A 13655-nucleotide genomic window follows, 5' to 3' on the forward strand; every position below is an offset into this window, starting at 1 on the left:
TTTTTAGTAGAGACGGGGTTTCACCATGTTAGCCAGGATGGTCTCGATCTGACCTCGTGATCCGCCCACCTTGGCCTCCCAAAGTGCTGGGATTACAGGCGTGAGCCACCTCGCCCAGCCTATGCTTCTATTTTCTTTGACTAAATTGGGCTTCATTTGACTTAGAAAGAAGGGATTAATTTTAGTTTAATTGAATTGTACTTTTGAGCTAGCATATTAATTTTTTCCTAGTGAAAATGTAGCCTAAGCAAGGAAAATAAAGTAGATCCTAAGAATTTACTGTGGCTTTTATTTTTTTATTTTTATTTTGAGGCAGGGTCTAGCTGTGTCACCCAGGCTGGAGTGCAGTGGTGCAGTCATGGCTCACTGCAGCCTCAAACTCCTGGCCTCAAGCATCCTCCCATGTTATGGCCTTTAAAGATACCTGTTACTCAGTTTGAGAGGAGGAAGGTGTGAGGAAATACTGAACCAGTGCTAGAGACTGCCATCCCTTCCCTGGGAGGCACCTTGAAGTTCTAAATTATCATGTCCCAATTCTGATGGTGTAATTTAGAGAACATTTATCTGGAAGCAGGGCTCATTTACCTTTTAAGGGATTTTTTTCCTTAGCATCAGAAGGACTCCATGAACTTACAGGGCCTAGTTTTATTTCTGGCTTTGGCATATTTGTGGCAGAATGTTTGGCCTTTGGTGTTTTGAGTGTGGATGGATAGGTGGCTGAATCTACATTTATAAAGTGTTTGGGATTGTTAAAGTTTCCTAGCCACTTGGAGAAAGCAGTGTGTTTATTTCTGGCTTTGTTCTTATTTAGCAACCTTAGAATACTTATTTTTCTAAATTTAGTATTCTTCTGATTATGTTTTGAAAGCAATAAAAATCACACAGTTTCAAAACTGCACAAAGGACTTGAATAGAGATTTTTCCACAGAAGATGTACAGATGGCCAGTAGCACATCAACATGATTAGTCATTAAGAAATGCAAATCAAAACCAAAATAAGATACCACTTCATACTAGGTATCTTATTTTACCTAGTATGGCTATAATAGTTTAAAGAAAAAAGGGAAATAACTGTTGGCAAGGATGTGGAGAAATGAGAACATTGCTGATGAAAATGTAAAGTGTTGTAGCCACTGTGGAAAACAGTTTGGCAGTTCCTCCCAAAGGTGAACACAGAAACCATATGATCCAGCAATTCCACTTCTACATATATATCCGAAAGAACTGAAAACAGGGACTGTGGCCAGGCACAGTGTCTCACACCTGTAATCCTAGTACTTTGGGAAGGGGGCATATCACCTGAGGTCAGGAGTTCAAGTCCAGCCTGGCCAACATGGCAAAACCCTGTCTCTACTAAAAAATACAAAAATTAGCTGGGCATGGTGGCAGGCGCCTGTAATCTTAGCTCCTCAGGAGGCTGAGGCAGGAGTAATCACCTTGGGAGGCAGAGATTGCAGTGAGCTAAGGTTGCACCACTGCACTCCAGCCTGGGCGACAGAGCAAGATTTTGTCTCAAAAAAAGAAAAGAAAAGAAAAAACAGGGATTCAAATGGATTGTTGTAAGCCAGTGTTCACAGCAGCATCATTCATAATAGGTAAAAGGTGAAAACAACCCAAGTGTCCATCAATATAGATATAATACATAACAGATGTGATATATACTTATAATGGAATACTATTCAGCCATAAAAAAGAATGAAGTTCTGATACATGCTGTGACACAGATGAACCTTGCCAACACTACGCTAAGTGAACTAGGCCAGACACAAAAGAACAAAAATTGTATGATTTCACTTATATGAAATATGCATAACAGGCAAATCTGTAGAGATAGAAAGTAGATTTGGTTACTAGGGCTAGGAGGAAGGGAAAATGGGGAGTTACAGCTTAATGGGTACAGCGTTTTTGTTTGAGGTCATGAAAAACTTTCTGGAAATAGATAATGGTGGTGGTTATTCAATATTGTTAGTGTACTTAATGCCCACTGAATTGTACATTTAAAAATGATTAAATGTCTGGGCATGGTGGCTCACACCAGTAATCCTAGCACTTTGGGAAACTAAGGCAAGAGGATTGTTTGAGGCCAGGAGTTCGAGACCAGACTGGGACTGGTCAACATAGCAAGTCTTGTCTCTACCAAAAAAAAAAAAAAAGAATTAAATGGCAAATGTTATGTTTCTATTGATCTGTTGACTGAACACCACAATTTATTTTTATTTTTATATTTTATAGAGACAGGTTCTTACTATGTTGCTCAGGCTGGTCTTGAACTCCTGTGCTCAAGCAGTCCTCCTGCCTTGACCTCCCAAAGTGCTGGAATTACAGCGCGAGCCACTGTGCCTGGCCCAAACACCACAATTTTATTTTATTTTATTTATTTTTTATTTTTTATTTTTTTTTTGAGACGGAGTCTCGCTTTGCCGCCCAGGCTGGAGTGCAGTGGCCGGATCTCAGCTCACTGCAAGCTCCGCCTCCCGGGTTCACGCCATTCTCCTGCGTCAGCCTCCCAAGTAGCTGGGACTACAGGCGCCCGCCACCTCGCCCGGCTAGTTTTTTGTATTTTTTAGTAGAAACGGGGTTTCACCATGTTAGCCAGGATGGTCTCGATCTCCTGACCTCGTGATCCGCCCGTCTCGGCCTCCCAAAGTGCTGAGATTACAGGCTTGAGCCACCGCGCCCGGCCTATAAAGAACTTTAAGCCAATAATTGTTCTACAACGTAAAAGAAGTTGACAAAACATAGGGAGATCCTGTCTCTACACAAAATAAACCATAAATGCTTGTCAGTGATTTTCAGATTATAGAACCAACTGTGTACATCTGAGAGTGTAAAAGTAGAAATGTAGCTGACAGACAAAAGGTGGGATGTGGAAGTGAGACCAAGTTACTTTTTTTTCCCTTCAAAACCTCTTCCTCAAGTTTCTGGATATATGTATTTATTAATTGTATTAAGAACACTTGAGAAGAGTCTTATTTGTATTTTAACGCACTGTGGTCCAGAAGACACTACAAACAACCTGTTTGATTAAAATGGGCACAAAAAACTATTACAGATACAGCATGGCAAACAGAAAGATGTTTTATCTTCGAGATGCCAGGGCTGGAAGTTCTGTGTAGTGAGACTAGGATAGCCTGATGCTCAGTGTGGGCAGAACACAGATTTTTTTGGACCCTCTAGGAGGGAGAAGTGTTGACGTCCCTTTGGCTGACACTGTCAGGCAGAAGGAAACTAGATCTAAAGGAGGACACACACAGGAAATGGCAGCATAAAGCACTTAAGTAACTAGAGGGTTAAGTCATGCCAGGTGTGGGTGTCACCTAGAGAACACGGTTCTTTTGAATGGTACAAAAAGTCAGTAATTGAAAGGGAGAGGGCCAGATAAGAGAGGGGGAGATAAACATAGACTTACCCAGGAACAAAAGTAAGCATCAGATTTAGCTTGGGGATGGATGGTCATCTATTTTCTGGAAGTTGCTGTCTGCTGGCCATTGTTCTGACATTGATCTGTAGTTGGTTGAGGGCAGGTGATGTCTTCGTGCTGTGTGGGCAAGTGAGTGCCGACAGTCTGTGCTGCATAGACTCAGCCTGTGTTGACATTTGTTTACCAGTCCCCCTTTTTTTTTTTTTTTTAAACAGGCGTGGTATCTGTCTGTTTTGAGGGGGACAGTGATGGTTACATCAACTTAGTGGCCTATCCTTATGTGGAAAGCGAGACCGTGGAACAGGATGACACACCAGAACGGGAGCACCCTCGGCGCAAACACTCCCGCCGGAGTCTGCACCGGTCAGGCAGCGGCAGTGACCACAAGGAGGAAAAAGCCAGCCTGTCCCTTGAGACCTCTGAGAGGTAAGAGGTACATGTCTCATCCTGCTGATAGAAGCACTCAAGACATCTCCAGAGTCCTGACACATGATGGGGAAGCAGGGCTCGCGGTCAAGGTTGGATAAGATGGCTGGTGTCTTGGGACACCCACACAGGTACAGCCTCTTCTCTGTGTCATATCACCCCAGTGATGCCTCCTTCTGAGTCTGGCTATAGCTGGTTGAGAGAGGAAGTGAAGCTCTCTCAGCCCTTTGGAATCAGGGACACTTGTGCTGGTGACAAAAGGTTCTCTGGCTTTTTGTTATGTCTTGCCAGCCACAGGACAGAAGGTTGAAATACATTAGTTCATAGCGAGGCTCCAAATGCTTTCTGACCTGCAGGATGTCCAAGCCCAAGGGCTATGAGTCCAACTAAACAGGAGTTCCCTAATGGTTTTGTGTCAGACCTCTGAGAATCATATCAGTCATTAACCCTTTCCCTGCAACTAAAATTTAGTTTCCATTGTGTTGGAAATTGATTTTTCTTGTAAGTTCAAATTATGTTTTTTTTGTTTGTTTTGAGATGGAGTCTTGCTCTGTTACGCTGGAATGCAGTGGAATGCAGTGGCATCATCTTGCCTTACTCCTGGGTTCAAGCAATTCTCCTGCCTCAGCCTCCCGAGTAGCTGGGATTATAGGTGTGCACCACCACGCCCAGCTAATTTTTGTATTTTTAGTGGAGACGTTGTTTCACCATGTTGGCCGGGCTGGTCTCGAACTCTTGACCTCGGGTGATTCACCTGCCTTGGCTTCCCAAAGTGCTGGGATTATAGGCGTGAACCACTGTACCCAGCCTCAAATTATGTGTCTTGATAATTTCATGCAAGAATTAATATGAACTCCCACTAGGATGGGTATAATCAAAAGGACAGACAATAAAAGTGTTGACAGGATGTGAAGAAATTGGAACCCTCCTACACTGCTGGTAGGAAGGTAAGGTGGTGCAGCCACTTGGGAAACAATTTAGCAGTTCTTCAGAAAGTTAAACCAGGCTGAGTGCTATGGCTCACACTTGTAATCCTAATGCTTCAGGAGTCTGAGACGGTAGGATCCTTTGAGGCCAGGAGTTCCAGACCAGCCTGGGCAGCATAGTGAGACCCCATCTCTTTAGGGGGAAAAAAAAAAAAGGCTGGCTCACGCCTGTAATCCCAGCACTTTCGGAGGCCAAGGCAGGCAGATCACGAGGTAAAAATACAAAAAAATTAGCCAGGCATGGTGGCAGGCACCGGTAGTCCCAGCTACTCGGGAAGCTAAGGCAGGAGAATGACTTGAACCTGGGAGGTGGAGCTTGCAGTGAACCGAGATCACGCCACTGCACTCCAGCCTGGGCGACAGAGCAAGACTCCGTCTCAAAAGAAAAAAAAAACCCAAAAGTTAAACCAGTAATTCTTCTTTTAGGTATATACCCAAAAGAGTTGAATACATATATTCCCACAAAATTTGTACAAAAATGTTCTTAACGTTATTTCTGTTAGGGTTGTTTCCAGTTTCTGGCTAACCCAAGTGTCCATCAACTGGTGAATGGATAAACAATACATGGTACATCCATGTAATGGAATGTTACTCAGCCCTACAAAGGAATGGAGTGCTGGTACATGCTACAACATGGATGAATCATGAAAACATTATGTTAAATGAAAGAAACCAGACACAACAGACCACATATGTACAATGCCATTTATGTAAAGTGTTCACATCGGGCAAATCTATAGAGAGAAAAGGTAGGTTAGTGGTTGCTTTCTGTTAGTGGTTAGGAGCTGGAAGTATTGGGAAATAGGGAGTGACTGCTAATGGTGATGGTTTTGATTTTGGGGTCATGAAATGTTCTGAAAATTAGGTGGTGGTGATGTTTTACAATCTTGTGAATCCACTAAAAAAACCACAGAATTGTAAAAATAATAATAAAAAAAATAACAGAATTATGGGCCAGGCATGGTGTCACGCCTGTAATTCCAGCACTTTGGGAGGCTGAGGCGGGTGGATCACCTGAGGTCAGGAATTCGAGACCAGCCTGACCAACATGGTGAAACCCTGTCTCTAGTAAATACAAAAACTTAGCCAGGTGTGGTGGCGTGTGCCTGTAATCCCAGCTACTTGGGAGGCTGAGGCAGGAGAATCAGTTGAACCACTTGAACCCAGGAGGGTTGAACCCAGGTTACAGTGAGCTGAGATTACACCATTGCACTCCAGCCTGGGCAACAGGAGCAAAAACTCTGTCTCAGGAAAAAAAGGTTTCGGTAAGATGCTTTGTGACTTGACTTAGAAGCTGAAATTGGGAATTTCCTTAGATGTGACAGTACATAGTTCATCTGTGATATCAGATCAGTTCACCTATCATGCTACATACCTGTGCCCCTGAAGCTTTGTAAAGGCCCAGGACACTCCAGTTCTCCTCACTCAGTTTGTTGAACAAGGATACGCCCATGTCAAGGAATACAGAACCCAATGAGACACTGGCTGAGTGGGTTATGTGTCATTTCCCGTGTCCTCAGTCAGCAGATCCTCTTTGGCCAGGTCTGCATCTTTCATGCAAGTAGAGAGCTTCATATCCACTTCTTAGTAAGCAGGGTCTTCAAATGTCAAACATTCTTTGGACAGATGGCTTCCAGCCCACAGAAGCACTTCTTCTAGTGCTTCCCCTTCACTCTCCAAGAGGCTGCTTCTTGACTAATGTCTGTGGGACCTAACTTGGTCATTCAAGTGACAAAGAATTTTCCCCCAAGTCTGTAGCTGACTGTTGATGGTTCTCTCTGAGCAATGCTCAGTGTGGCTTTTCCCCCACTCTTTTTAGAGACAAGGTCTTGCTCTGTCACCCAGACTAGAGTGCAGTGGCACCGTCAGTGACTCACTGCAGCCTTGAATACTGGGCTCAAGCCATCCTATCCTTTCACCTCAGCCTCCCAAGTAGCTGGGACTACAGGTGCACACCACTGCACTCAGCTAATTTTTAAATTTTTTGTAGAGATAGGGTCTCACTTTGTTGCCCGGAATGGTCTCAAACTCCTGACTTCAAGCAATCCTCCCACCTTGGCCTCCCAAAGTGTGAGGATTATAGGCATGAGCCACTGCGCCCAGCCTAGAGTGGGCTTTTTTTATTGTCCTCCAAAGGTACAGAGGTTGCTTCATGAGTCATTTGGTGAAAAGCTATAGAATAACATCACCTAGAATAACATCACTGTCTGCCTATGTCCAGGTTCAAGGTCCTGCTCTGAAGGTGACAGCTCTACCTGTACTGACCAAACCACTGTCTGGCCTGTTAGCAGAGAGACTGTCATTCCAGGGGTGGGGCTTTTTTCTTCACAGAGCCAGGGCTGCAACACCGAGGGTGATACCAAGTATCGTGGGGGCTTCATCCAGACGCAGAGAACTTCTTTGGGTTTACGTGGCAAATAAGTCCACCTTTCTGTTTCCTAAAGGGTTTCACAGAAAAGACATCTTTGAATGGCCTCAGCAGTGCTCTCACCAGAAGAAAGTAAGGGTTTTATCATTCTGAGAGGCACTGGTGGGCTCCTCTACTTTCAGTTAGGTGGAAGTGGGGTCTCTGCCACTACCTCTTCACCAGTGTTGCACAGCTGACCCTTGGCGGGGTCATCATTTCCAGCATACACCAGCCCTGGTGTTAGCTTGAATCTGTGTGACTCATGCCACACAGTTAGAGGAGAGGCCTGCAGTTCTGGAGAGGAGAGTGGCATTTGAGCTGGGCGTCAGAGCGAGACGCTGTCTCAGAAAGAAAAAAAAGAAATTACTGTAATGTTCCACCTCTGCTCTGAGCTGCAGGCTTGCTCTGTAATTTGCAGGGCACATGGCTTCACCAGTAGTGTGGTTTTCTTGGCCTTTCAGTATGATAAACAGTATTGTTGGTTACTTCAAGCAAAGATTTTTATGTTGGGGCATAATGAAATTGTTGGCAAAGTTCCAGTATTTTCAGTTGAAGTTGCTTTCTCACAAAAACTCCTTTGTGGTTTGATTTATTTTATTATTTATTTATTTTTGAGACATGGTCTGTCTCTGTTGCCCAGGCTGGAGTGTAGTAGCATGATCATGGCTCAGTGCATCCTCAGCCCCCTGGACTCAGGTGATCCTCCCATCTTAACCTCCCAAGTGGCTAGCTGGCTGGAACTACAGGCACAAGCCACCATGCCCAGCTAATTTTTAAATTTTTTTGTAGAGATGGAGTTTTGACATGTTGCCCAGGCTGGTCTTGAACACCTAGGCTCAAGTGATCCTCCCACCTTGGCCTCCCAAAGTGTTGGGATTACAGTTGTGACCCATGGTGCCTGGCCTTGACTTATTTTAGAAATAAAATTTCCTTCCTCAGCTGGGTGCAGTTCGGTAGCATTAGGTACATTCACATTGTTGTGCAACTAACTCCCCATTCCTCCTTCCCCCAGCCTGTGGCAACTACTTTTCTAGTTTCTGTCTTAATGGATTTGCAGTTACTTCACATGAGTAGAATCATGCAATATTTATCCTTTTGTGTCTGGCTTATTTCACTTAGCAAAATGTTTTCAACTTCATATATGTTGTAGCATATATAGGAATTTCATTCCTTTTTATTGCTGAATAATATTCCATTGTATGTATATCCCACATTCTGCTTATCCATTCATCTGTTGATGGATGCTTGGTTGTTTCTACCTTTTGTTTATTGTGAGTAGTGCTGCTGTGAATGTTTATGTAAAGTGTCTGTTTGGATCCTTGTCATTTCTTTTGGGTGTATACCTAGGAATGGAATTGCTGAGTTACAATCTGTGTTTAACTTTTTGAGAAAACTACCACACTTTTTCGTGGCTGCATCATTTTACATTCCCACCAGCAGCGTATGAGAGTTCTAGTTTCTTCACATACTGGACACTTGTTCCACTTTCTTCTTTGATGGTAGCCATCCTAATGGATGTGAAGTGGTATTTTCATCACATAATTTGACAAAAACGTTATTTTTCAGATAGTTTTAAGAGACATAGGAAGAACACTACTTGTAACATTTACTCATTTTTATTGGCTCATGGGACCTCCATGCAACCCATTAGCAGGGTCTGTGGGTCTGTTGTTATGGACAGACCTGTGCCCTGTGCAGTGAGACCCCAGAGGATGACTTGCCTGAGTTTCTTAGTGATGTGTATGTTCTTCCTTCTTAGCTCACAGGAGGCAAAGAGTCCGAAGGTGGAGCTGCACAGCCACTCAGAGGTCCCTTTCCAGATGCTAGATGGCAACAGTGGCTTGAGTTCTGAGAAGATCAGCCATAACCCCTGGAGCCTGCGCTGTCACAAGCAGCAGCTGAGCCGCATGCGCTCTGAGTCCAAGGACCGAAAGCTCTACAGTATCCTCGTTGCCCCTCCTTCAGGAATGTCTACTGGGTCCATGGGTCATGTGTTGGGGCACCATTCTGCCTATGGCTGAGGTCTTTGTCTAGGGTCCCCCTTTGGTTTCATCTCCTTTTTTCATAGACTCCTCTTCCTTCGTTTACTTCCGTCAACATGTTTTTTCCTGCGTTTTGGATTTGATAAGACTGAAGCTTAAAACTTGGCAGTCTAGAACAGTGTTGTCTTATAGAACTGTCTGTAATTCTGTGTCTGTGCTTTTCAGTATGGTGGCCACTGGCCATACTGAGTGGCTAAAATGTGGCTACTATGACTAAGGCAGTTAATTTAAATTTTATTTTATTAAAATTTAAATCATTTGGCTAGTGTGGCTAGTGGTACTATATTGATCATGTCCACAATCAGAGATCTGTGTATGTGCCCGTGTGCGCTTGTTTGCACATGTGTAGTTTTCCCCTCCCAAGGGATTAATAGTTTAAGGGTGATATATATGACTTTGGTGAGATTTTTATCTTTTGATAAACACCATAAAATAGATTTAAAATGTTAAAGATAGGTGGGCGTGGTGGCTCACACCTATAATTCCAGCACTTTGGGAGGCTGAGGCAGGAAGATCACTTGAGACCAGGTGTTTGAGATCAGCCTGGGCAACATAGTGAGACCTCATCTCTACAAAAACTAAAAAAATTAGCTGGATGTGGTGGTGTGTGCTTATCGTCGTCCCAGCTCTGAGGTGGGAAGATTGCTTGAGCCCAAGAAGTCGAGACTGCAGTGAGCCATGATGGCATCCAGTACATTCTAGCTTCTAGCCTTGGCGACACAGCAAGACCCTCTCTCATCTCCAGAAAAGATAAGAAAGTATTATGGCATGGGAATTCCTTTTTTTTTTTTTTTTTTTGAGACAGAGTCTCATTCTGTTGCCCAGGTCAAAGTGCAGTGGCACAATCTCGGCTCACTGCAACATCCGCCTCCCGGGTTCAAGAGATTCTCGTGCCTTAGCCACCCCAGTAGCTGGGATTACAGGCGCACGCCACCACGCCCAGCCAACTTTTGTATTTTGAGTAGAGACAGGGTTTCACCATGTTGACCATGCTAGTCTCGAACTCCTGACCTCAAGTGATCCGCCTGCCTTGGCCTCCCAAAGTGCTGGGATTACAGGTGTGAGCCACCACGCCCGGCCTAGAATGGGAATTCTTACAATTGTTAATGTTTTGAAGTAGTAGACAAATAACAACTGATTATTCTAAGAAACTGAGGGAAAGTGTGCTGAACCTTTTGTACATAGTTAATTTTCACAGCAATCTTTTGAGGAAGGAACTGTCATCATTCCCATGTTATAGATGAGGAAATAGAAGCACAGGGGGATTAAGTGTTGTGCCTAGAGGTAGTGAGTGGTCAAGACAGGATTCCAGAGCCTATGCTTCCAGGGTGTTGAGATACTTCTACACCCTCCTTCATATTTTACCATCATGTGTTTATAGGTAATAGCAGGCAACGGAATTGATTCAGGCCAAATTTCAAAGTTACTTTCAAAAGAATGAAATGTTCATCATCACAGTGATGGTGAGTGTCTATCCTCTAAGATATGATTACTCTGTGGATGGATTTGAGGCCTGGGCTATGAGACCCGGTGACTTTTGGCAGACATATGATAAGTCTGTACCTTTACACAAAAGTACAAAGATAAGATTGTTGCAAATGGGATATATTGGAATAAAGACATGTATGTAAATGAATTAGGACCATAGATCGCTTTGAGCAGAAGGTTGTAGAAAAGGGATAAATTTATATATATTTGTATTTTATATATATTTATATGGCCAGGCGTGGTAGCTCACGCCTGTAATCCCAGCACTTTGGGAGGCCAAGGCGGGCAGATCACCTGAGGTCAGGAGTTCAAGATCAGCCTGGCCAACACGGCAAAACCCCATCTCTATTAAACATACACAAATTATCCGGGTGTAGTGGTGTGTGCCTGTAATCCCAGCTACTTGGGAGGCTGAGGCAGGAGAATTGCTTGAACCTGGGAGACGGAGGCTGCAGTGAGCCGAGATCACGCCATTGCACTCTAGCCTGGGCAACAAGAGCAAAATTCCGTCTCAAAAAAAATACATATATATGTGTGTGTGTGTGTGTGTGTGTGTGTGTATATATTTGAAACCAATGAATGAGATCTCTCTCTCTCTCTGTCTCTCATTCACGTATTCAAATTTAGTGAGAAATGGCAAGACAGAACTATAAATCCAGGCTGGGTGTGTGGTGGCTCATGCCTGTAATCCCAGCACTTTACTTTGGGAGGCTGAAGTGGGTGGATCACTTGAGGTTTGAGACCAGCCTGGTGAAACCCCATCTCTACTAAAAATACAAAAAATTGACTGGGCATGGTAGCCCACGCCTGTAATCCCAGCACTTTGGGAGGCCGAGGCCGGCAGATCACCTGAGGTTGGGAGTTTGAGACTAGCCTGATCAGCATGGAGAAAAACCCCATCTCTACACAAAATTAGCCAGGTGTAGTGGTGCATGCCAGCTACTCGGGAGGCTGAGGCAGGAGAATCATCTGAACCCAAGAGGCAGAGGTTGCATTGAGCCAAGATTGTGCCATTGCACTCCAGCCTAGGCAACAAGAGTGAAACTCCGTCTCAAAAATAATAATAATAATTAAAAAAATGAGTCAGGCATGGTGGCATGCGCCTATAGTTCCAGCTACCCAAGAGGCTAAGGCAGGAGGATCACTTGAACCTGGGAGGCGGAGGTTGCAGTGAGCTGAAATCATGCTACTGCACTCCAGCCTGGGCAACAGAGCAAGTTGGCATCCTAAAAAAAGAAAAAGAAAAAAAATAAATCCAGTTTTTTCTAAAGATTCCTATTTGGGAATGTTAGAATCTGGTTTCCTTGTTTTTGTTGTATTGCTACCAAGATGTCTTCCTTATTTCTTAGGCCTGGGTGAGGTGCTGGCTTGAGTAGGGCCTTGGTTCACTGATGGTGAGGGATGTACCCACATCTTTAGTTTGCATATTGCCTGCAAGATAGATCTAAAGATAACATAGGCTGGGTGTGGTGGCCCACATCTGTTATCTCAGCACTTGGAGGTCAGGGTGGGAGGATCACTTGAGGCTAGGAGTTCGAGACCAGCCTAGACAACATAGTGAGACCCTGTCGCTAAAAAAAAATTAAAAATTAGGTAGGCGGCTGGGCATGGTGGCTCATGCCTATAATCCCAGCACTTTGGGAGGCCAAGGTAGGCAGGTCACCTGGAGTCAAGAGTTCCAGACCAGTCTGGCCAACGTGGGAAAACCCTGTCTCTATTCAAAATACAAAAAATTAGCTCAGGGTGGTGGCGGGTACCTGTAGTCTCAGCTACTTGGAGGCTGAGGCAGGAGAATGGCTTGAACCCAGGAGGCAGAGGTTGTAGTGAGCTGAGATTGTACCACTGCACTCCAGCCTGGGTGACAGAGCAAGACTGTCTCAAAAAAAATAATAATAATTAAAAAAAAATTAGGCATGCCTGTAGTCCTAACTGTTCCAGAGGCTGAGGGTGGGAGGATCTCTTGAGCCCAGGTGGTCAGTGCTACAGTGAGCTCTGGATCCAGCCACTGCACTCCAGCCTGGGCAACAGAGAGCACATCTCTTAAAAAAAAAAAAAAAAATAAGGCCAGGCGCAGGGACTCACGCCTGTAATCCCAGCACTTTGGGATGCCAAGGCGGGCAGATCACTTGAGGTTGGGGGAGTTCAAGACCAACCTGACCAACATGGAGAAACCCCGTCTCTACTAAAAATACAAAATTGGCCGGGCGTGGTGGCGCATGCCTGTAATCCCAGCTACCGGGAGGCTGAGGCAGGAGAATCACCTGAACCCAAGAGGCGGAGCTTGTGGTGAGCCAAGATAGTGCCATTGCACTCCAGCCTGGGCAACATGAGCGAAACTCCGTCTTAAAAAAAATAAATAAAAAATAGCAAAAATAAACATAAAAATACTGTAGAGCTTAGGTTAAAAAACCAAAAAACAACAACAAAAAGGATATGGTATATACATACAATGGAAAATTATTTAGCCAGAAAAAGGAATGAAATTTTGATACATGCTTATAACATAAATGAATCTTGAATACATTTTGCTAAGTGAAATAAGCCAGACATAAAATGACAAATACTGTATGATTCCACTTATGAGATACCTAGGAAAGATAAATTTATAGAGACAGAAAGTAGACTAGAGGTTCCCAGGGGCTGGGAGGAGGGAAAATGAGGAGTCACTGTTTAGTTCTATTTAACAGGTACAGGCAGGAGAATGGCTTGAACCCCCTGAGGCAGAGGTTGCAGTGAACGGAGATGGCGCCATTGCACTCCAGCCTGGGCGACAGAACGAGACTCCATCTAAAAAAAAAAAAAAAGAAAAAAGAAAAAGCTCTAGAGATAGATGGTTGTGATGGTTGTACAACAAAGTAAATGTACTTCATGCCACTGAATTGTAC

At 44.1% G+C, this 13655-nt stretch overlaps 1 protein-coding gene across 4 annotated transcripts in view; it reads left to right on the forward strand.

Moving 5' to 3' along the window:
* Positions 1–13655, forward strand: part of IP6K1 (inositol hexakisphosphate kinase 1) — an 86606-nt gene that overhangs the window by 67853 nt on the left and 5098 nt on the right. For all 4 annotated transcript variants that reach the window (XM_011939066.1, XM_011939069.1, XM_011939068.1 and 1 more), the window contains 2 exons: positions 3637–3847; positions 9000–9181. In XM_011939066.1, coding sequence (XP_011794456.1) covers positions 3637–3847; positions 9000–9181 — 393 coding nt within the window. The remainder of the gene's footprint in view (positions 1–3636; positions 3848–8999; positions 9182–13655) is intronic.

Source organism: Colobus angolensis, unplaced genomic scaffold (genome assembly GCF_000951035.1).
Source record: "Colobus angolensis palliatus isolate OR3802 unplaced genomic scaffold, Cang.pa_1.0 Scaffold18, whole genome shotgun sequence".
Classification (NCBI taxonomy): Eukaryota; Metazoa; Chordata; class Mammalia; order Primates; family Cercopithecidae; genus Colobus; species Colobus angolensis.